General features: G+C 38.8%; 3 protein-coding genes across 5 annotated transcripts; 2 read left to right on the top strand and 1 right to left on the bottom strand.

Annotated features, from left to right (window-relative positions):
* The first annotated feature begins 2,780 nt into the window (after nucleotides 1–2,780).
* On the top strand, nucleotides 2,781–7,794 carry LOC103986847 (protein WVD2-like 7). Of its 2 annotated transcripts, none has more exons than XM_009404963.3 (11): nucleotides 2,781–3,001; nucleotides 3,594–3,666; nucleotides 4,210–4,857; nucleotides 5,015–5,248; nucleotides 5,577–5,620; nucleotides 5,750–5,839; nucleotides 5,911–6,007; nucleotides 6,093–6,164; nucleotides 6,684–6,794; nucleotides 7,145–7,265; nucleotides 7,359–7,794. In XM_009404963.3, exons 2-11 carry the CDS (start codon nucleotides 3,631–3,633, stop codon nucleotides 7,544–7,546), a joined length of 1,641 nt encoding a protein of 546 aa, XP_009403238.2. In that variant the 5' UTR covers nucleotides 2,781–3,001; nucleotides 3,594–3,630; the 3' UTR covers nucleotides 7,547–7,794. The 2 variants fall into 2 exon arrangements, with proteins under 2 accessions (XP_009403238.2, XP_009403237.2); XM_009404962.3 differs by having other exon boundaries at nucleotides 7,145–7,289.
* An 863-nt stretch (nucleotides 7,795–8,657) lies between these two features.
* LOC135614303 (large ribosomal subunit protein mL43-like) lies at nucleotides 8,658–23,437 on the bottom strand. Of its 2 annotated transcripts, none has more exons than XM_065111504.1 (5): nucleotides 23,352–23,437; nucleotides 22,373–22,481; nucleotides 11,182–11,288; nucleotides 10,363–10,549; nucleotides 8,658–8,997 (listed from the first exon to the last, which is right to left on the bottom strand). In XM_065111504.1, exons 2-4 carry the CDS (start codon nucleotides 22,450–22,452, stop codon nucleotides 10,377–10,379), a joined length of 360 nt encoding a protein of 119 aa, XP_064967576.1. In that variant the 5' UTR covers nucleotides 22,453–22,481; nucleotides 23,352–23,437; the 3' UTR covers nucleotides 8,658–8,997; nucleotides 10,363–10,376. The 2 variants fall into 2 exon arrangements, with proteins under 2 accessions (XP_064967576.1, XP_064967577.1); XM_065111505.1 differs by having other exon boundaries at nucleotides 8,658–8,992.
* On the top strand, nucleotides 12,562–16,840 carry LOC135614302 (GDP-Man:Man(3)GlcNAc(2)-PP-Dol alpha-1,2-mannosyltransferase-like). Its single transcript, XM_065111503.1, has 7 exons — nucleotides 12,562–12,913; nucleotides 13,202–13,488; nucleotides 14,399–14,585; nucleotides 15,596–15,664; nucleotides 15,762–15,955; nucleotides 16,308–16,417; nucleotides 16,500–16,840. Exons 1-7 carry the CDS (start codon nucleotides 12,611–12,613, stop codon nucleotides 16,745–16,747), a joined length of 1,398 nt encoding a protein of 465 aa, XP_064967575.1. The 5' UTR covers nucleotides 12,562–12,610; the 3' UTR covers nucleotides 16,748–16,840.
* Nucleotides 23,438–23,509: the final 72 nt, after the last annotated feature.

Below are 23,509 nucleotides of genomic sequence, written 5' to 3'. Positions count from 1 at the left end.
TTATAGCCCTTAGAATTCTCAAAGCAGGTGATGATGTTCTTTCACATAACCCTTCAACGTGTCTCTCGATAATAGACACTAGAGGCTTGGTTTCCACCTACTTGGTAAAGTAATTTACTTCAATAATCAAGAATTTGCATTGGCTCGAAACTAGTAGGAATAGGGCTAAGGAAGTTTATTCTCCATTGGGTGAAGGACCAAGCACAATCGATCAGACTGAGTGAAATGGCTAGCTTATTGTATTTGAGTGAACCTCCGTATTAGTCATACTTCTAGGTGTAGGCTATTGCATTCTTTTACAGCAATAGCCAATAGTACCCTTGGCATTGAACCTTAAAAACTAACATTTAACTATCGAAGAATGCAATAGCCAATAGTACCCTTGGCATTGAACCTTAAAAGCTAACATTTAACTATCGATGTGCAAACTACACATGCCTTTATATACCTCAACCGAGACTCTCTTAACTTTTTGGGGCACTAGACATCAAAGTAGCAGTTGGCTAAAAGACCTACAAAAAAGATGGTAATTCATAATGCATTACATGTTTGATATAGTATTTGACTTATCTTATCAAAGAGGGGTCAATCGGGAGCATCTCATCCCTCATGTATCATAGGATATCGTTCATTCATTAGGGCTTACCTTAATATAAGAGACTTTTAGGGTATTGATGTTTTATGTAGACAATGCGTTGATTTGAATGTTGTTGTCCTTAGCTATTCATACATAAGTCAATCTCACCAGCACATCAACTTGGTCTAGATTAGTGATTTGCTAATCACCTAGCTTCGTTGTTCATGTGCATAAGGAATCTAATGTGGTCGAACGAAAAACTCGGGCATCTGCTTAGTAATTGACTCAATCATGAAATCACAAATACTAGAAGGCAAGCTTATCCAAGATGTCATGTTATATATATATATATATATATATATATATATATATATATATATATATATATATATATATATATATATATATATATATATATATTGCTCTCCATTGGTCTACCCACATAGATAAGGGCTCAAGATAAGTAGTTGCAAGTTGTCTCCCCTCTTATTGCTCACGTGGAGAAAAGGCTAAGGGAAGGTTATTAAATATGATTGAGGGCTACTTCTTTATAGAATATTTCATAAAATATTTTACCCATTTACGATCTAAGTATAAAAGCTTATTTTTAGTACAGTCTTAAGTGATCACTTTTCACCACTCGCGTCCACTCATACCTACCTCAAGATACTAACTTGAGCATCGAAGAGATCGAGTCAGAAAACCTCTCTTGACCTCGGTCTTCATGCAAGTGGCACATCAGGAGTTTAGCATTTTCACTTCAGAGACACCTTGGATAACTCTACGGATATAGGTCTGGATTACACCAGGCTGATCAGGACATCAATAATAACTTTTCATAATATTTTAGCACTAGAAGGAGGGCTTGATATCATAAGAACACTCACTTATTTATCATCTCAATGAACGCCCAAGTGAAAATACTTTGCCCCAACCCATAATATTTTCACCTAATGGGAGCAACAACCATCCTTTTCATATATCGGTGCATCCACCTCAACATAGATAGTGATGAGATACAAATGTCAATTCAATGACCTAGGTCTCTTAACCCTAAAGATGGCCTCGAGCCACATACTCATCTAGTCGATATATTCTTAAATCTCACTTAGCAAGTGTATATGCTAACAAACATGATATAAGTTGTCATTTTGCTTTTGCCCTAGTTGACCCAACAGGTAATGCCACTAACTCTATCACTGTCCTCGGCTCCATTGTCACATCATCTATTAAGATTCTTAGCTCGATGTGATGTCGACATCCCAAGAACACTCAAAGCCTATCGAACCATCGATCTACAGGATACTTTAATCTTGAATAGTATAATTTCAGTGGACTACACCATCCTAAGTCTACCATACTTGAATTTGAGGCTTAGTCAATAGAATATAAGACCTAGTCAATAAATTTGATGAAGAATTACAACAATCAAAAGGGCAGATTGATCCCACCAAGAGTCGATCTATATTCATTTAAAAAATTCAGAAAGAACTAATTCCAATAAACTTTTATCTCTCGACAACATCAAAGATATATATAAATAGAAAATCTGAAACGAAAAATGGTATTGAAACTATTATTTTTTTCTATGATTTTCACTCTTTTTGAATTATATCAAAAACCTCCCAATTATGTTTCAAAGGACCACATAAATCATTGAGTAAACCACCCAACATCGAATAATCGCACATGTATGTAGGTTTTCAGTTTTCATATTTACCCGTATAACTTGAAACTTAAGATAGTTATCTTTGCATAATTCATACACATATATATTAAGTAATCTCCATTACTGATAGTCATTGATCCAACGGCCAGAATCATCTGATTCAACGCACACCCGACTCGGAGGTTTGATTGATCCTGCGTCAAACGTTTCGGCGTTCTATTAGGCAGAGCAGCTGCTCGCTGTTTTCAGTTGGACACTGGATTTGGAGAGGCTCTAGGGTCAAATCATCGGCGACGCTAGTGACGCCACGTGTGTGAACCCGCCGTCTTCCACCGCCACAAGCTCCGTTCCCCGAACCGTGGAACAAATCACGAGCGACCAAATTGACGGTCGATATGTGATATCTCTTCGATCGACGGACGACATTCGTCCTACGTGAGATCATGATGAAACGGTAACCGACCGACCGGAAACGGCGTTATCTGCTAGTTAATAAGACAAACGGGAGAGAAGCCGAGGACAGCAGCATACAAGTCTTCCCTTCCCTGCCTCGCTCGCTTCGTTGCGCTCGCTTTCAATCTGTAGGCATCTTCCAGGAACGGTTCTCTTCGTCGTTTTTCTTCGATCTAGATAACATATGAGAGACGAAAAATTCGATTCAGAAGCGACAGAAGTGGTTCTTTTGGAACAGATCGAGCGGAGATCTTCCGGACGTGCCATATTTCGGCGGATTTGGCCTGTTGTCCAGGCATATGGTAAGATTTGAGGTTCTTGGAGTGTTTTACTCTGGAAATAACGGATTTTTATGGTCTTTGTGTGTTGAGACTCGTGAAATGTGCCCGGATGGAGTAGTGGTTACTGGAATTTCTGCTATATTTCGTTGGGTAGACAGGGAACTAGAATTCCTGGCTTTGAGGTTTTGATTTGGGATGGATTAGATCTTGTATCCCTTTTTTCTTGAAATGTGAAATGCCATGCCCTTGTATTCTTTGCATAATCTAACGGGAGATGTGACACTTGGTTTGTTTTTTCCTCTCTTCTTCTTTCCCTGTAGAGATCTGCTTAGAAAGCAGCAGTACATGGAATGCTAATATACTACCATATAAATCTGGATTGCTCTTCGTACTATGGTTCTGTAGGTGGTGGTTGGGATTGTGATTCTGTGACAAGTGTCATCACCTTTTTTAAGTAGGAATGCTGTTTTAAAATGTGATCATCGCACTGAGGTGACTGAGTTTAATGTGATTGGACATGTTGGACCTTACTGAGAAAGCACAGAGATCTACAGTGTGGACTCTGGTAAATGATCAGAAATGCTGATTATTGTTTCTGTTCCCATGTTCACAGGTGTTTTTGGTGCATGTGATGCTTGCTTCGGCTTGCCATGATGAAGGAAATTGAGGGTTCCATTAGCTATCAGGTTTTGTTCCGAGCACTTCAAAATATTGTTGTGGAGCAATTGTAATACCATGACTGTATCAATGTGTATCATAACAGCTTCTTTTAGTATTCAGATTTCTAATTTGAATGTGTTACAATTTTAGACCACCTAATTGTGAACTGGACTTTATCCTTTTTGCTCATATGCCACCAAGATCTAATATATTCACATATTTGAGTTGACAACCCCTCTTGCCACACAGGAACCATGGAAGGAAAGCCAATCATTGCTTCCTGATATGATAGGTTAAATCTTTAAGATAAATAAGGCACGTATCTGACAACAAAAAATACTTATACATGATGTTCTATATGAAAAAGCATCATTATGCATAGTGTTCTATATCAATTTTCTCTCAAATGTAAATCAAGGGATTAGTCCATGACATGTTTGTTTGTTGTCTAATAATTGGGCTTCCAGCCATTTCCTTAAAATTTGAGCAATATACCATGATTCTGAACTGCAAATTTTCCACTTATTTGTCATTTGCCTCTTAATACTGTGAATTCTGTTTCTTGACAGGCTGAGACTATATCTTCTGGGTCGATATCATTTGGCCGTTTTGAAGCTGAAACCATGTCATGGGAAAGAAGGTCATCATTCTCCCATAATAGATACCTTGAAGAGGTTGAGAAATATGCCACACCTGGTTCAGTTACTCAAAAGAAAGCTTATTTTGAAGCCCACTTTAAGAAAAAGCCTCTTCTGCATCACACTTTTCCAGGATTTCAAAGTGAGGCCAAATTGCAGTTTGCTGAAAATTGTGCTGGAATTCACACATGGAGTGTTGATGATTCGGTAGAATGTGGTGATGATGGACAAGCTGAATACACTTTCTTTGAGGCACCATTAGTATCTGATGAACATGAGGTAACAAAATGTGAACAAGAAGAAGTGTTGAGCCCGAATTTCTCGAGAGAATATACTCCATGGAACAGTGAAGAACTGTCAGACCGTGGTGCTTTTGACTATGGTGAAGCATATCAAGTACAGTCTAATATCACTCCACAGGATGGGAATGATATGCAAATAGTTGCCAAAGAGAATCATGAACATGAGACTAGTTCTCCTCAAGAATTACTTGATGGCCAGGAATTTTCTTCTAAAATTCCTTCAGATGTGAAAAATAAGACTCCTGTTTTGAACAAAATGGGAAGAATGTCTACTGAGGTGAGATTTTTAAACTCTCATTTTTCCCTAAAATGCTACCTTCATGACAAAGTTTAATAAATCAATGAATGATCTGACCATACAAAAAGTTCACTTTAACTATTTTTTGCTTTTTTTCCTAGTATTTTACACTGTTCATCTACTTCTTTGTATTAAGGTACCAGAAAAAGTTGAAAAGAAATTTGCAAAAGGAAAATTGAGGAACCAGTTGCCTGATTCACAGACTTCAAGAAAGCCTTCAACTTATAAGAGTTCTCATTCTGCTGGTAAGACATTTCCAAAAAAATTAGTTGAAGTGGAAAGGGGAGATACAGAGAAGATGCAACCACAGCAAAGGTTTCCTGCAAGAATTTCACAAAGTTCTTTAGATTCCAAAAATCATAAAGCAGTGGTAAATATTTTAACTGACTCTAAATGGAGAGCCATAAGAAAAATTCAGAACACTTAGGTTGATAAATTGTGTTTATCTAGCTTAATAAGTTAATAATACATTTCATAGAAGTTCACTAAGTATCTATTTTGTTTCTTAAATATCTTTCGTGGTCAATGAATTTTCTTATTGCGTATTCATCAAATGTTTATGAAAATAATATTATGTAGTTGTTATTGTATTTTGAGCCAGTATCTGTTTACAGGAGCAATTCGTGAACTTCAGGAAGAATAATTGGCATTTTTGTGTCGTTGTTTTTTTCCTTTTTGATGGTAAATGTCTGTTGCAGGATTCAGAAAAGCTGAAAGCTAGGGTAGGAGAAGAGAAGAGAAGGTACTTCTACATGCTTATCTGGAAGCTCTTAGTAGTTTCAGCATTCCCCAATTACGATATTAGTTCACCTTCATATTCACTTGCGATGGTAAATGTTTATCTTCTGTTGATGATTTATGCACTCAACAGTGAGAAATGTCTAAGTGGACAGAAGGTAATTCATGTCCTTGATCCCCTTCCTGGAAAATGTCAAACTGATATACAACAATCTGCGGACAGGTTATTAAATAAATCCTCCAAACTTGATTTTCTGTTTTATTGTGTCCTTTTAAGGGATATCTTTCCTGCAGATGTGCAAGGGTTCCTCTTTCAGATCAAACAAAAGTAAAACATAGACCTGATGCTTTCAAATTTAGAAGTGATCAGCGGGCTGAAAAAAGAAAAGAGGCAAGAATTCATTATAATCTCTTTTTGTACTTTTCTCACTATTACATATTGGATCACTGACATTTTACTTCATCATTTGCTTTAGTTTTACATGAAATTGGAAGAAAAGATGCATGTGAAAGAGGCTGAGATGACTGAGATCCAAGCTAGAACACAAGTATGTATTATGTTCTCTTTCCTTGGAATTTTATTGCTTGTTCCATTATTTCTGTAATTTAAGTGGAGTTTTTCTCCTCATTTTGCAGTGAAATATTCTGTGCATGTTAGACCTTCTGCCTAAGCCTCAGGCCTTGTGACTTAGATGAAATTTATATATGTATGCTGAAAAAATATATATAATGAGATTGAGTAGTCAAAACTGTTGCCAGATAACTGTTATTATGGTCTCTTGGTAATAATTCATGACCCTTTTTGCATGTGAAATTGTCTGAATCGTAAAAGGTAAGCTCATAGGACACAAATTTCTCTCCAACATTTTCTATTATCCTGTAATCCTGAGCTCTCAATCATTATTCTATTGACGACAACCAATAAATTATGATCTTGCATATTGCTATCATCATGTCTTATTGAGGTATGGTACCAACCAGTAGCTGTCACTGAATTTTCCTAAAGAGAATTGCTCAGAGATCATCATCTGGTTGCTTATAAACAGAAGTGTCATGCTTTACTGCAGGAAGAAGCAGATGCTGAGATTAAGCAGCTGCGGAAGAGCCTTAACTTCAAGGCAACTCCTATGCCTTCTTTCTATAACAAAGCTGCACCGGCAGTCCTGAATGGAAAAAAGGTCCCTTACTGCCTCTTATTCTTGATGACTAAGAGTACTTTTATAAGCATGATATGAAGGGGCAGCAGAATTTTTGTTCACCTCATGTTCTCTTATAACTACTACCAAAGCAAGCCATAAAATTTGTAATAGACATCAAGATGCCATGATTTTTTGTTTAAATTATTTTACTCTACTAATTGGGCTAATATATTAACGTTGTTATTACATGGTAATTGTTTTTAGTGGCATCTTATTACTTTTTATTCAATGAAAACCCGTTTCTTTGTGCATTTAGTGGCTTTTTAGTTGATACAATCAAGGTTGTGTTATAGCAGAACTGTTCATTTGTTTGTATTTGCAATCTACAGGTGGCTGCAATGCCTGCAAGCTTTTCAAAGTCGCAAAACAAGACTAGGATTTCTGCAAATAGAAACTCATATAGAGATAAATCTCCAGTCATATCTAGGATATATCGAGAGGGCTCCACTGGTGAACCAAAACAAACTGATAATGGTCACTACTTTGCAGATTCTGATTGCAATTACTGTTTCTTACTTCAATTTAATGGACTTGGCAATGCAGACAACCATCAAGAAACAGTTCCTGCCAAGAAGATCCAGCCGGGGAAGAAGGATGAGAAGAGCAGGCTCCACGCGCAGCAAGGAGATGGCAGCGGAAAGAAGGAAGCGAGGGGAAATATGGTGAGAAGCAGGGTCAGAAAGATGAAGGGTATCGTCGCTGGTAATATAGCAGTCCAAGTTGCATCATGAACTGCAAGTCTTTCATTTTTCCAGTTATCGATATGAGTCGTAAAGAACTGAGAGATGCAGGTGTTCCTGCTGTCTCATCTAAACAGACTAACAATCTGCCATTTCCAGTGCTCTCTTTTGAGCCACTTTTCTAAGTTATCAAAGCCAATTACCTTCTTGTATCAATTTCAAAAGTGCTGGACTTATGATGTTGGTATGTGACAAAACTCAAATAGGTATGTACATTGTTGAGCAATTTATTTAGGCCATCATGTTGATTTGTAATCAATACTTTTTGATGTTTTCAGTAAGGTTGCGTGCTCTGTGCTTCATTTCAAATAATGATTTGCCCAATGGCAAATTGACTGTTCAGATTGAGATGCTGTCTTCCTCTTCCTGATTTTTTAGTCAGTGATATCACTGATTGTAGTCAGATATTTACTTAGTTATAATCTGCAACTTCTTTACCAGTTAGCAAACACACTGAATTAAATAAATATTTTCTGAAATTCTCCTTGTTTCAGAAGGTTGATGCATTTGCCTCCTTAATTGTTGAGAAAGAATGTATCAAGAAAATAATGAATGAGATTCAAGATGCTAAATTAACTTTTGGGGAAGAAACTTTACCAATTGACTTTTGGAAGTTATTTATGATGGTTCGCAGTTCCGCTGCTGGAAAGTAAGGTTACTGAAGATTATAATGCTAGAAAGATTTAAGCCTATGCCACTCAAAATCTCCGGAGGTGTGGCCTTCTCCTATTTATTTATTCCATAATGGTAACTGCAGCAATTGCAATTGAAGAACATGATAGCAACAACATTTTAATTTTTACAAAAAATAAATAACATAAACGAAATTTAAGCATAAGATTTTATAACAATTTTTTACCAATTAAGTTAGTCAACACCTTCATCTTCTTTATTTGGTATTCTTTGTGAAAAATACCAATAACGAAGGAGAGTTTTATTGCTGACATTGAACTAAAACAACTCGATCTATCTATAAATAGTGTGAGTTATAGACGGTATGAATCCAAAGCAACAAGAAGCATGTTATCACATCATAAATACTATTATTTTTTCCCCATTACAGAAAAATAGCTCTTGATTCAATTCCAGCTTTCCAACAATATAACTCAAAATGAATCCAAGACTTATTAAAGCTCAACATATAAGCCACTACACTCATACAAGATTTTTAGTTGCGATGGTTGTTTCACAGTGCACAACCCACACTAATTTTGTGTAGAGACCGCATACCCATTATACCTCACAAAAATGATAGTGGATATACAATGGATACCAGCCACAAATAGCATCACCCGGCACCGATCGAAATAGTTAGCAACATACGTCTACATTAGATGTTGAGTACAATTTTCAAATGTCTATCTGAGAGCATACCGGAATCTAAGAGAAACAACTCTCATTCAGAAACTGCACCACCAAACCGTGCCGTATGCTTTCCTGCTCTGAAAAATAATGTATAGATTTTAGCAACTCCGAAAAATGCATATGTTTAAAGAATAAGATGTGCCAAGAAAATGGTCAAGCAGATAACAGATATTAGATACCATAAAGTGTGACAAGCCACTACTATTACATCCAGTGTGTCACATGGAATAACAGATAGTCGACATCATCAATCATCTCACGGTGGCTGCATAATTGGGGTGCCAGGAACCCAAAATGGATGTCTCCACGAATCCTTTGGAAGACATCACATACCACTCCCAACTGCTAGTGTGCCGCTCATCCACCAATAGGATGACATCTCAAGCAGGCATCATAATATAAGATACAAACAACTTCAATTTATTGGCATTCCCCACTAATATTCATCAATTAATTCTGTAAGACTTCAAATATAGCTAGTATATGCTAAAAAAAAGAAATGGTATAGGCTAAATTAGAAAGAAGATGATTAGAATAGTGATAATCTCTATATAGATGCACAAAAAGTTAAAAACAACCATATATTAAACTAACATGACTGATAGAAGATGGGCTAAATAGAAGCTACACTATGTAAGGAATAAGCAGCTCGTGTTTCACTCAAACTGGAGATCTATTGAGAAAAATATGATCAGTTTACACTACGTAAATGGCTGTTATAACTGGTCTTAAATGGTACTACAACTATCCAATACTTCCAGTCTACTACAACCAAGTCCCCATACCTTATAGACAGGCGTCTGGTTCATTACAGACAAGTCCCTAACTGCATCAACAGGATCCAACACATCCTACATGAAGGTGTGTTGGGGTTTGTTCAGGTTAAACTAAATCTAAAAGACAGAAAAGGTGGGCAATCTACTCTTGGGTCAATTTATGTGGCCTTACCCTTGCAAGCCAAAATACTAGGCCAAATTTATAACAAACGATAAGCATTTGTTTTCGTTTGTTCCAAAAATAATTTCTACCAAAGCAACATGAAATTAAGCACTAGAACCCCGAACTAAGACTAGTCCACATAATGATTTGAACAAATCATTTTAATTTGAAAAGAAAACAATTTAGTAAAATAGAATTACTAATTTAATGAGTTACATGAGCTAGATCTGTATCTGACCAACTGTTGTGACTACGTAAACAACGCTGCCTTCGTGTAAGGTTAGACTAAATCAACGAAACATGGTCAAACCAGTCCACAGGAATTTAGTGTCAAGTGTACACTTCAAGATTACAACAGGTACTCTGGTTAACATCTTGTCTGCAACCCCCATCTCTTCTCCCGACTTAACTAATCAAGTTCAACATTCAAATAACAAGCCATATCACAATAAAACCCAATAACAACAACTAACAGAAAATAGAATGCATAAGATGAGTGATACCTAAGCTCTTCCATTCAAAATTTGAGTGCAGTTGTCCATGTGCCTTGAACACTGGGATGCTTTGTGACATGCCTTGTTCTCAGTTTCACAACCTTCCTTCCTAAGGCATTCCTTAATCTGGTAGCATGCAGTAATACGTCCTCTGGCATCAAATTTTTAACACAGACCACCCGCTGGTTATGATTCTCTGCATATAAATGAAATATAGTTATTTCAGCCCCCAAAAGCAATGCTAGAGTATGCCCAAACCATATGGAAAGCTTTTGATTTCTAGTGAAAGTCCAATCCTTAAATCTATCCCGATTGATGATCCTAGTTTGGCTAACTTGTTACTGTTCAGCTGGGGCAGGCTGTGAGCTACTCAGAATGCTTTGCAGGACTTCAGGTTCTCGGTCATTTGGAAGCAATTAAAGCTCTGGGTGGAGCTTGTCTTCACTGACATTAACAGGGGTCACTAAAAGATTTCATAGCATAAGAATAAATTACCACCGATTGGCATAGCAGAGGGATTAGAAGGCTCAATTCTTACATACAGTACATCAAGAATAGGCCATTGCCTCAGTTCAGAACAACATATGGTAAGGTTTATCAGGGCCATTTGGTCACTAACTTTACATCACAAAATTGTCAACACATCGGACTAAGTTACATTATTCTTTAATTGAGAGTAGTTTTACCATCACATCTATACAACAAAGAAAATCACCACCAAAATAACTGGACATTCAGGTCAACCAGATAATATAACTTTTCAGTTTATGACTTCCTGTTCAACAATGATGCAAATTGTGCTAAAACCAAAAGAGATAAATATCTTACTATATAAGCCCTTCAAATGAGGATGCTGTCCACGGATAAGCTCAGTGACTACCTCTAGCTGAGGATTCTTTTCCTTAAAGACTGGCAAATGAGTTTCCATAAAGGCCCTGTCATCAAATATCAGATTAATAAAAATGACACAGACATGGAGCCTAGATCTTTTAATAATTTTCAAAATGATGGAACTGGACCACAATCACTAACGTGTGACTTAAAAGTTAAAATTATAACATATAATGAGATGACAAAAAACTCATAGTAGCTTGAATCAATTCCAACCAGTTTCTCTGTCTGCATGTCCAAACAGCAGTAAAAGCAAGTAAACATCCAAGGTATGAAACTTTGATCTTTAAGAGCAACAAATGGGTTATTGAAATTATAAAATCAAGGTTTGCAATCACAATTGATAACAATATTGACACCTTGTCAAAGTGATTTCAATAGGCGCTCGGGCGCTCGCCTAGGCGCTCGGGCGAGGCGAGGCGAGGCCCGAGCGCCTCGCTTCATGTCCAGGCGTCTCACTTCAAAGAGGCGCCGCCTAGGCGCTCGCCCGAGCCCAGGCGTCGGGCGCTTCGGGCGAGCGCCTGGGTTAAACCAAACGATCGAACCAGATTTTTAGGTCTGGTTCGGTTGTTAGTTGGTTCAATCGAACCAACTAAACCGATATACCCCCAACCCTAACCCTTACCCAACCCTAACCTGCCGCCGCTACCGCTGCCGATCCCGATCCCGATCCCGATCGCGATCTCGCTGCTCGTCGCTGCTGCTCCCGCTACCGCTGCTCGCCGCTGTCGCTGCTCGCGCCTCCCGCGAGCCTTCCCGCTGCTCGCGCCTCCCGCGAGCCCTCTCGCTGCTCGCGCCTCCCGCGAGCCTTCCCGTTGCTCGCGCCTCTCTCTAGCCCTCCCGCTGCTCGCGCCTCCCGCGAGCCCTCTCGCTGCTCGCGCCTCCCGCGAGCCCTCTCGCTGCTCGCGCCTCCTGCGAGCCCTCCCGCAAGCCTTCCCGCTGCTCGCGCCTCCCTCGAGCCCTCCCGCTGCTCGCGCCTCCCGCGAGCCCTCTCGCTGCTCGTGCCTTCCGCTCCCTTTCCCTTTCCCGCTGTCGCTGCCGTCGCTCGCCGCTGCTGTTGCCGCCGCTCGCCGCTGTTGCTGCCGCCGCTGCCGCCGCTCGCCGCTGCTTCCTCGATGATTAATTTTTTGTTAATAGATTAATAATATATTATTTTGATTTTAATGTTGTTAATTTTTATTTATTTGAAATTATTAATTATATTATATATTTTTATATTTTAGCGCCTCGCTTCGCTCGGCGAGCGCCTAGCGCCTCGGGCGTTTGTGGACCTTGGCGCCTTTTGGCGCCTAGCGCTTTTTAAATCACTGCTTGACGTATACAAGAACCCAAATCCAGCCGCGAAGTGTGTCGAAGCGCGACCAAAATGTCGCTTTGGGCATTCCTGTTGTCGACCTTAACCTCTTCCCTTCTGTCCCTATTGGTCTTCTCCGCCGCCGCAGCGGTGATCTCGGGACGACGGGGGAGGCGGAGGGCGGCGGGTTTCTTCCATCCCTACACCATTGACGGCGGCGGCGGGGAGAGGGTCCTGTGGTGCGCCGTCAAGGCCGTGCAGGAGGAGAACCCCGATCTCGACTGCGCCGTCTTCACTGGTGACGACGCCTCCCCTCAGAGCCTGTCCGCCCGCGCCCTCGATCGGTTCGGTGTCAAGCTGCTTCGCCCCCCTCAGGTAGCCCCTGTTCCCTCTTTATGACAGCATGACTAGTATCTTATGTTGTGAAATTGGTCAGGATGTTGTGCTGCTTAGTGCTTATACTTTGGAGCAATGAAATTAAAAAATATAGTGAATTCATAGTAGTTGTTGTCGTTACATAAGTTGCTTTTCAAGTGCTTAAAATTCCTGGTCTAGATTTCATAAGAATTAAAGGTCAATTCTGTGTAACTTTAGCTGGTTTTTGTTTTTCTCATTAAAGGTTAATTACATCTTTTTTATTAAATCCCCAATTTGCACTTTTAGGTTGTCCGTTTGTATAGAAGGAAGTGGATTGAAGAACACACATATCCTCATTTTACTATGATTGGACAAAGTCTTGGTTCAGTGTATCTTTCATGGGAAGCTCTCCGCAAATTCACGCCTCAGTTCTATTTTGATACTAGTGGCTATGCTTTTACATACCCGCTTGCTCGGATTTTTGGGTGTAAAGTTATTTGCTATACTCATTATCCAACCATCAGTTCGGATATGGTTTCTCGTGTTCTCCAACAAAGCTCAATGTATAATAATGATGCTCTAATTGCCAGCAGGTATTTTTGCATATGAGCCATGTAGTATCTTGAGTTGATAGTTGATGAAGTCGCGTCCTATATCTTTAATTTTTATAAGTTGTAGTTGTATATAAGAATTAGTTCATCTTAGAACATTGTCCTTGATCTTGTTCATGAGCTAGTATTAACCATATCTGTGCATTTGGTGTCCTATGCTAATTGTAAGCTTATGTTGGTTTACAAAAAGTATCATCCTACAGTTTCATTTGCAAGTTGTTGTTTTTGGTAATGATGCTTAATGATCCCAAAGATCTTTTGTTGATGCCCACACTTTCAGCACTGAATCTGGATGCACAAGTTCCAGTTTATCCACTACGATTATTGTCTAGGAACTGCATGATGAAATGACATGATTTATTTAACAGCATTGAGAGTATTTTTAGCAACTATGAGCATGTTATGAAGAACTTGGTCATTTGTTTCTTTTACTCCATATCATGCTTTTCCCCAGTAATTATTTTGTGATGTAAGCAGGTCATGTGTTTGCATCCATTACTGCCACCTAAAGACTAGGAAAGTTTTTATACAACGAAACATGAGTATCAATATTATGACCACATCCACGGGAGTGGAAAACAAGAATTAGTTGTGTCCATTATATAAAAACTTTCCTAGTCTTTAGGTGGCAGTACTCACATGATCCTGTAAATTATATATTAAAATTTTTAGATTAGTACCCACATGATCCTTTGAAACATGAGTATCAATATTATGACCTCATCCACGGGAGTGGAAAACAAGAATTAGTGTTGTCCAAAGGATCATGTGGGTACTAATCTAAAAATTTTAATATATAATTTACAGGGTTCTCTAAGAAATGGTTTGAGCAGCAATTTTTTTTTCCTTTGATGCAACTAATCATCTTTTTTTTTTTTTGCTTGTGAGGCAGCATGCTGCTATCCCGGTGTAAGGTTGTGTACTATACATTATTCAGTTGGTTGTATGGGTTGGTGGGATCTTCTGCACATCTTGCAATGGTGAACTCCTCATGGACCAGATCACATATAGAGAGTCTGTGGAAAATTCCTCGACGCATTAAGAGAGTATACCCTCCCTGTGATACTTCATCTCTTCAGGTATATAATTTCTCAGGTTCTGCTTATTTTTTCCAAGCTTCTCTAATCCTCTGTTATCTTTTAACTTCTGGATCTTCTAATGCCAGTATAAGTTTGACTTAACAAGTTTTTCTGTTGCAAAACTTTTTTTTTGTTCATTGAAGTTTATAGGTAAGAACGTAAATGAACAAGTAATAGATAATTTAGTCACTAAGATCCTTATATCATGGTAAATTTTGTAGTGATAGTGAAGATTCAACTATTGTCATGGGAACAACTTTAAATATTTAAAGGTAAGGCTGCGTACATTGACCCTTCTCAGACCCCGCATTGGTCGGAGCCTCCTGCATTCGGTATGCCCTCTTCGGTGAAGATTCAACTATTGTGTGTGGCAATCATGTTTTAAGTGATTGACATAAGCATGTCAATCTAGAATACATTTGTGGGGAGTGATATTCTAATAAATCTTTCTTACTCCTGTGGAATTCATATTATAGTTCTTCCTCCTCAATATGTGATTGACATTATGTCCCAATTGAACTTCAAAAATCTCCTTGGGGATTTGACAAAAGTTTTCAGTCGGTTGGTGTGGATTTTTGGCCAAAGCAATTTGACATGAAAGGAACCTATAGGTGACACATTGAAAGACCAACATCATTCTGCAGTTTAAGATTGTGTAACCAGGAGACTCTTTCTAACTTCCTAAAACTAGACATTAATGAAAATGAAGGGGAAAAACAAGCATTTATATATCGTGAATTTACTCTGCACAGTTATGTTGAGCCAAAGAACAATAATCAAGTGCCAAATGCATCACAGCCTAATTTTGTGTGAACTTTGGATGTTTTGAAAATTTTCATGTTTCACCTTTTAACTAAATGTGTCTTGTTACCTGCAATTGTTTTTAAAAAAAATTAGCAATTTGGGCATGTCAAGCAAGTTATTTCCATCTTCTAGCTTCACAAAGTCATTCACTGGCAGAGATTCATTTTACTCTCATTGATGACAAAATCTCCTGAATGTCCAAGCAGTTGCTTCCACTGGAAAGGCCAGTTAGAAGTCCTGTGATTATATCCGTTGCCCAATTTCGCCCGGAGAAGGTAATTTTTGTAAATGCTCTCATCACTTGCATGCATCAAGTAGTCATATGATTGGTTGATACTGAAATATTTCTTGTACAACTTGGTTCTTGTGAAGGCCCATGGCCTTCAGCTGGAGGCATTTGCACTTGCTTTTAGAAGACTGGACCAGGACTTGCCTAGACCAAAGCTCCTATTTGTGGGTAGTTGTCGAAATAAGCAGGATGAAGAAAGATTGCAGAAGCTCAAACACAGATCCAAGGAACTAAGTATTGATGACTATGTGGAGTTCCACAGGGATGTTATGTATAGGTTTGATTTGCATCACTGCTTGTTTAAATTCATTTCTTTTCAGAACATGGTATTTGGCATGCACTATTGATCATTCCTAGTTGCTAGGCAATCTCAAGTTTTGGATTCTCTTTTTAGTCTCTAGATTTGTTTGTACTATATTTTATTAACAGTCTATGCTCTTTGTGTTACTATACTTTGAATGTTTACGCCTGCACTTTTATGTTTAGTCCCTTTTGAGAGGAATGTGAAATACATTTTCTTAATGCTCTTAAGTGCATTGCCTTAATGCTATCTTTGGTGCATAAATTATAATTTCATTTATTGTTTGACATATTGACACAAGGTATCTTTGAGCTGTTTACTGAAACAGGGACCTAGTCCAGCTTCTGGGAGGTGCTGTTGCAGGACTCCACTCCATGATAGATGAGCATTTTGGAATTAGCATTGTAGAGTACATGGCAGCCGGTGTGATACCAATTGGTTAGTGCATATAAGCTCTCATCATACTGTTTACCCAGAGCAAGGTGTGTGTTCCACTGACAATATTGTGCTTCCCATTCAGCCCATAACTCAGCAGGTCCCAAGATGGATATAGTGTTAAATGAAGGAGGACATCGAACAGGTTTTCTAGCTTCAAGCAAAGAGGAATACGCTGAAGCTATTCTCAAGGTACTTAAGATGCCAGAGCCAGAAAGGCTTGCAATAGCCGCAGCTGCTAGAAAGCGAGCTCAAAGGTTCTCAGAGCAAAAGTTCTTTGAGGACTTTGAGGCTGCAGTTCAGCCTATCCTAGCACCCAAAGCTTCTTCATGAACTCAGACCGATTGGCTTGTGTTTTTACTTGTTTTCTTTCCCATAAGAGAGGTGTCTTCAAATTGTGTCATGGTCCACATATGCCAATTATGTTACATATGATAAGTTTTCTTTTCTTTTGACAAATCCTGTAACTTTATAGTTAAACATTGTAATTGCCATGACTATTAGTTAAACATTCTTAGCAATTGGAAGTTACACTTGAGGATAAAAGCAACAGTTCTGTTCTTCTCAAGTCTTTTGTTCTTCAGCTGCAGTTGATGTAGTATAATTTGCCTGAAGCAAAATAACTGCTGCATGTTGACAATCCTGTGTTCTTTCAGGTATTCTGGTTTTTTGATGTAGCTTGTTGGAATTATTGCAGACTTCACATCCATATCATCTCTTCCTCAGCAGCCAGTCTTATTCCTGTCATCCACATATCTCCTCTGTTGATTCTTCTCACTCCTTTAAAGCTTCAGTCATTTTTGCATCTGCAGACCCGATTTCAATCTTCTGATTTTGGTTCTTGTGGTCTCAGCTTGAGTGATTTGGCCGTGCGAGACTAGCATCGAGGGTATGTTTGACGAAATCCCTTAATGTTCAAATTTAAATATATTTTGATGGGAAGGTATCTGCAGTTAGCAAGAATATTCTATATTTGGAGAATACTTTCATTGGAATTTGGTGTTGATATGATATTTTCGTTAGGAAGCAGAACTTTTTACTCCTTTCATAAAACTTATTGTTGACTCCTTTCAAATACAAACTTTTTGAGCCTGAGAAATCATCTATAATTAACCAGACACCACCTGCAATATCAAGTTAATTACCACTGTCAATGAGATCTAAAAGCTAACTTAGAGATGAGATAGGAGCAGGAGCTATACATTTATGTTCTTGATACAACAATGTATCATTCTTGTCTCATTTGCTAGTTCTTGATAGCATCATCTGATGGTTAAAACAATTTCATTATAAATGCAAAATCTCATTTTGCACTACAAAATCTCTCGACAATGATGCTCATATTGAATGTTCTATGGTTTCATACATGATATATATTTGATTGCACATTTAGTGCATCAAGGACATCCAAATTAGCAGCGGTGAATTCTAGGGAAGAAACTACTACCTGTGATGCCATGGCTTTCAAGCACACTAAACTTACAAAAGATGAAATGCTTTTAGATATACAAGATCATGGTTTCCTCACTAATTTTGTTAAATGAGTGAGGAAACTATGGTTCCTTTGCCTGTAGTTGTACCAGCTGACCCTATCAGATGATTGTCCTTAATAAGATGTACCCTCATTTTGGGGCCACATTGTAGACAAGACGTTCTAATAGATCATCCAAGAGCTGGATGTCCACAGACTCTACCTGCTATAGGAATCAATCACCATCAACTACAACCATAAAGCCATAAGCAACCAGATAACATAACAGGGCTTACAGTGATTTTTTACTCACTTATTTTGTGAAATCAACCTTCAAGCAAAGCAACTACCTCACATGACAAAATGATAAGAGAGATCCAGGCCAATGAGAAAAATATGTACCTCACATGACAAAATATAAGAGAGATCCAGGCCAATGTGAATATACATACACACACATATACATATATACATATTAGATAAATTTTATTTGGCATGCATCATGGTGCAGCCAAATGTTAAACCTATGTGACAGCCTAGAAACCTATATCGCAATTGATGATGGATGTTATTTGTAATGTAAACCATTTTTAGTTGAAGCGGATTGTGTTGAAGTATATTCCTTCTTGGTTCTACGTCAACCTATTATTTATACGTTATCCTAAAGGAGGATTTCCATAAAGTTTGACAGATTATTTATGTTGTGCCATTTGAATACACTGACAGATCAAAGATGGATTTGCGGAGGGGAAAGATCTGGTTGTCACTATGATGTCTGCTATGGGTGAAGAACAGATCTGTGCTCTCAAGGACATTGGTCCCAAGTAGTTCTTGGCCTCACGAATCCAGGTTATCTTATTTAGTATGCAAGAGATTCTTTGGGACTCGAAAGAATGTTGGATGGTCACTCTTTGTTCATTTGGCCTTTATTCCAAGAGTAAAAAAGTCCTGCTTTGGTGCGTCGATTGGTAATTTATGTATTGGCTTAAAAATGGTTTTTCTTTTAACGAAATTTTCTGAGACGAGTGCTTGTAGAAATAATAATAATATTATTTTGATCTTATTATTTTCCTAGAGCTTGTCTTTTAACAGAACGTTTTGTATCTCCCATCTTTTGTGACGTCTGCTTTGCCTCGGTAGTAAACTTGGCGATTTGAAGTCCCTAGTGGGCTGCTGCCTTGCTTTAATATATGTGCCCTAGATGTAGCCAGGGTTTGGCTGAGTCTGACAACGACGTTTCAGTTACTGATGTTGATTGATTATCGGCATTAATATCAGATCAGATCGATATTTAAATTCTTGGATTTAGTTCGATCAGTATTGCAGCTTTGTGGTTGCACCAAATTATCCTCATGCTCGTACTGTTATCGTGATAGGATAAAATTTCCACATCACCCACCCGTCTCTAGGGTTTACGTGGCGTGATTCTGTTAGACTATATGGGTGACCCGTCCAGTGAGAAGCGACGTACCTGTGAGAATTACCTGCGTGATTCAATCGGGCTCGGGTCGTCCAGTTACTCGTGTGAGGAACCAATGGGGTGGGTCACCGGCTGTAACCGGTCACGAGCTACGTGACCGGTTGACGTCAGTGATTTCAATAGGCGCTCGGGCGAGGCGAGGTGAGGCCCAAGCGCCTCGCTTCATGTCCAGGCGCCTCACTTCAAAGAGGCGCCGCCTAGGCGCTCGCCCGAGCCCAGGAGTCAGGCGCTTCGGGCGAGCGCCTGGGTTAAACCAGGCGACCGAACCAGATTTTTAGGTCTGGTTCGGTTGTTAGTTGGTTCAATCGAACCAACTAAACCGATATACCCCCAACCCTAACCCTTACCCAACCCTAACCTGCCGCCGCTACCGCTGCCGATCCCGATCCCGATCGCGATCTCGCTGCTCGTCGCTCCTGCTCCCGCTACCGCTGCTCGCCGCTGTCGCTGCTCGCGCCTCCCGCGAGCCTTCCCGCTGCTCGCGCCTCTCTCGAGCCCTCCCGCTGCTCGCGCCTCCCGCGAGCCCTCTCGCTGCTCGCGCCTCCCGCGAGCCCTCTCGCTGCTCGCGCCTCCTGCGAGCCCTCCCGCAAGCCTTCCTGCTGCTCGCGCCTCCCGCTGCTCGCGCCTCCCGCGAGCCCTCTCGTTGCTCGTGCCTTCCGCTCCCTTTCCCTTTCCCGCTGTCGCTGCCGTCGCTCGCCGCTGCTGTTGCCGCCGCTCGCCGCTGTTGCTGCCGCCGCTCGCCGCTGCTTCCTCGATGATTAATTTTTTGTTAATAGATTAATAATATATTATTTTGATTTTAATGTTGTTAATTTTTATTTATTTAAAATTATTAATTATATTATATATTTTTATATTTTAGCGCCTCGCTTCGCTCGGGCAAGCGCCTGGCGCCTCGGGCGTTTGTGGACCTTGGCGCCTTTTGGCGCCTAGCGCTTTTTAAATCACTGGCTGCATGGTTCCATATCACTTAAAATAATAAAAAATTATTGACAAATGCTGAAACATATGGTCTGATACTGGTCCTTCATTGGAAAGATACATAGTGGTTACGGCATACCAGCTCAAGCAACATTTGAAAACTTGGCCATTGTCATATCAGTATACTGCATTAATCAGTGTCTCACTTAAAAAACATGCTTACAGTATATTTTTTTTTCTTCTTTGCATGTGCAGCTTGGTGTATTAGACCCCACATAGGGGGTCTCACTTCAAAATAAATACCAACAAGAATCACAAATACTGGTCTCACTAAAAAAAATGCTAATATTTCATGGTTCAACTTGACGCATCAGACCACAAATAGGGGGTCAACCATCATGCCAGTTGGATGTTGTACAATCATATATCAATAACATCTCTTTTCAAACTGTTCTTTTGTCAGAATTGGCATCTCTAGAAGCAGTCTTCAAAACTTAGAGAAAAAAATAATTCACTAAAATCATTTGTTGGATAAGAAAGAGAATTCAGAGCCAATCATAGAATTAAGTGCTTAAAATCACAACCTTCATTTATGGGCTACTAGTGATCAAATATCCTAATTGAACTGTATTCTAATCAAATCCAAAATATTGCATAGATAAATAAGATATTTAATAAAATAATTATAAGAATAAGCAAAAAGATAATTAATGGCTGCTATCCTACTCTCTCCCTGTTTAGGCTATCTCTACTTGCCACCTTATTTTGGTAACCAACTCTTAAAGTAGGGTCGGATGCCTAGTTCCAGCCTGGTAGATCCTGGTTCAGGCGCAAAAGGACTGCTGGCCTTTTTAAGATTCTGTTTAACCCCTATCAAGCTTTGCTTTCTTTTTCTCAAACAGAACAAAATAATCAACATAACTATCTAAGATCCTAAGCGAGGAATAATGATAATCCTGATGTGAAATACTGTGTTTGAGAAAGAAACTAGAGTCACATTTAGAAAAAAATCTTTCGCTTGTGAATGAATAAGCATAATCAACAAAATAAAAACAACTTGACAAACTAAAGTCCTTTCCAAATGACCACACATTCAATAATCTAAACGTTACAGAATAAGGGAATACAAAGAGGCCATTATGCTATGTATATCAACCTATTGACCTGTGATGAGATGGAATATGCGATGAACTGTGATATGTGCTCGGGAATTAAAAGAATAATTTACTAGTACAACTTAATCATTGTCTGAACTAAAGACCTTTCAAAACTCCATCATGGCTGCCCATTGCAATTAATCTCTATCGTTCACTACACACCACTCAAGTGTATAATTATATTCACAGAAGACTTACCACTCAAGCAACAGATTCAGTGGGAACAAAAGCGGATTACATGACAACTTCATCATTGAAATGTGACACAAATAAATCTTAAGAAAGAAACATCTCTTCCATTTGGAATTTAAAGAACATTGAATTATACCATCTATACAAACATATAGCTATCACTACTTTTTTTATTCATGTTTATGAGCATTGGACAAGGTAACTGAATCTATGTAATGTACCCTTACTTTTGCAATAAGTAAACAATAAAAGTAGTTCATAGACCAAAGGTATGGCACATCACACAACAATGCATCCTAAAATTATATGTAAATGTCTACCATAGGGGGTGGAACATACAAAACTGTACATGGAGACATCTCATACAAAAATATAGAACATGCACATCAACATATCGTCTGACACCACATAGTTTGGCCAAAATTGCTTTGTCAAAGCTCTAATAAAGCTATCAGGATGATTGACAAGACATTCTATGACTTACTAATAATAATATGACAAATCAAATGCACAATTGCCAGATAAAAGTAACTACTGATGGAAACCATATGCAAAAACTTTATTGAAGATTTGGAATTGAACTAAGCTTGTGGCAGAAAAACCTCAAGCATTCATTGCCACTATAAAGTGATGCAAGTTAATTATCTCCAGCTATATTTCAGATTCAGAAGCCCCAAAGACAATTCAAATGGGTATTAATCAGATGGATACTCTATCAAGAATTACAGGAACAATACCTGATCCCCTTGCTGCTTCCACCCCAGTCAGAATAGCTCACTATAAGCTTCTGAAGTTGCCAAACTCCTCGCAGTGCCATCTCTTTAAAGCTAGATCACAAGATACCACCTGAAACAGAAAAAAAGAAGATTACACTTGACCACAAAGATTGCAGATAGGGGAGCAGTGCCTGATCTTCCAAATCTACATATGCATTTAGGTTATTCTTACTATGCATGATTATGAAAAATTTGTAAAAAAAAATTAATGTTTATCTATTCTTTGAACTATGCGCAAAAAAGAAGGATCTAACCTTGCTGTTATTAACTTAGTTGAAGTTGTATAATCATTCAATTGTATTTTAGCTTCAAGGTAAAAGTATCTCAAATGACATTTTTTTTCATTTTCAATTTTATGTTGCATCATTTTAACTTTAAATGTTAAAATGACAATTAACATATATCTTCAATGTGGTTGTTTGGCATTTGACTACCTATTTTCATCTTCACACGTAGAAGATATATGTTAATCATCTATCTAATCAAATCTATGTTTAGAGATCAGTTATTATACCAAGAAGCTACAAGTTCAAATAGCCAAATATGTGCTTGATCGTAATGAAAATCTTGAAGATTCTTTAATCTTTCTATCAAGCCAGAAAAAAAGTAAATCGAGACACATCAAGTATGAACAGAACAACCCCAAAATCGATAAATTATCAATCGCGAGTTACAAATTACGAGACCGACAAGGTCAGTATTCCATATGCAATTCCATCTATGATATAGCAACAGAAAAGAAGTGCTCCCAAATAAACCCATTCCAAGCATCGACATGAAGCAGAACCAAGAGAACAAGCATCCTATGCCAGTAAACAAGATAACAACAGGAGCAAGGAATGAAGCAAGAAGGCGAACATCAAACCAAACCGTGACCAAGATAAGATGTGAGAGAGAGAGAGAGAGAGAGAGAGAGAGAAGAGGAGGAGGCAGGACTGACTTCGTCGGAGCTGGGAGGCGATGTGAGGAACGGCGGCGCAATCCAACGTTTTGGGGACAGAAGAGGACGAGTCCGCGAGACGAACGGTACGGATTGATTCGAACCGGCATTGTTGCACCTTTTTACACATATATCCCCGCGAAGATTAGAAAATATCA

This window comes from Musa acuminata, chromosome BXJ2-6, assembly GCF_036884655.1.
Source record: "Musa acuminata AAA Group cultivar baxijiao chromosome BXJ2-6, Cavendish_Baxijiao_AAA, whole genome shotgun sequence".
Taxonomy (NCBI): domain Eukaryota; kingdom Viridiplantae; phylum Streptophyta; class Magnoliopsida; order Zingiberales; family Musaceae; genus Musa; species Musa acuminata.
The sequence above is the reverse complement of the archived record's forward strand: the minus strand, read 5'-3'. Positions and strand labels throughout refer to the sequence as shown.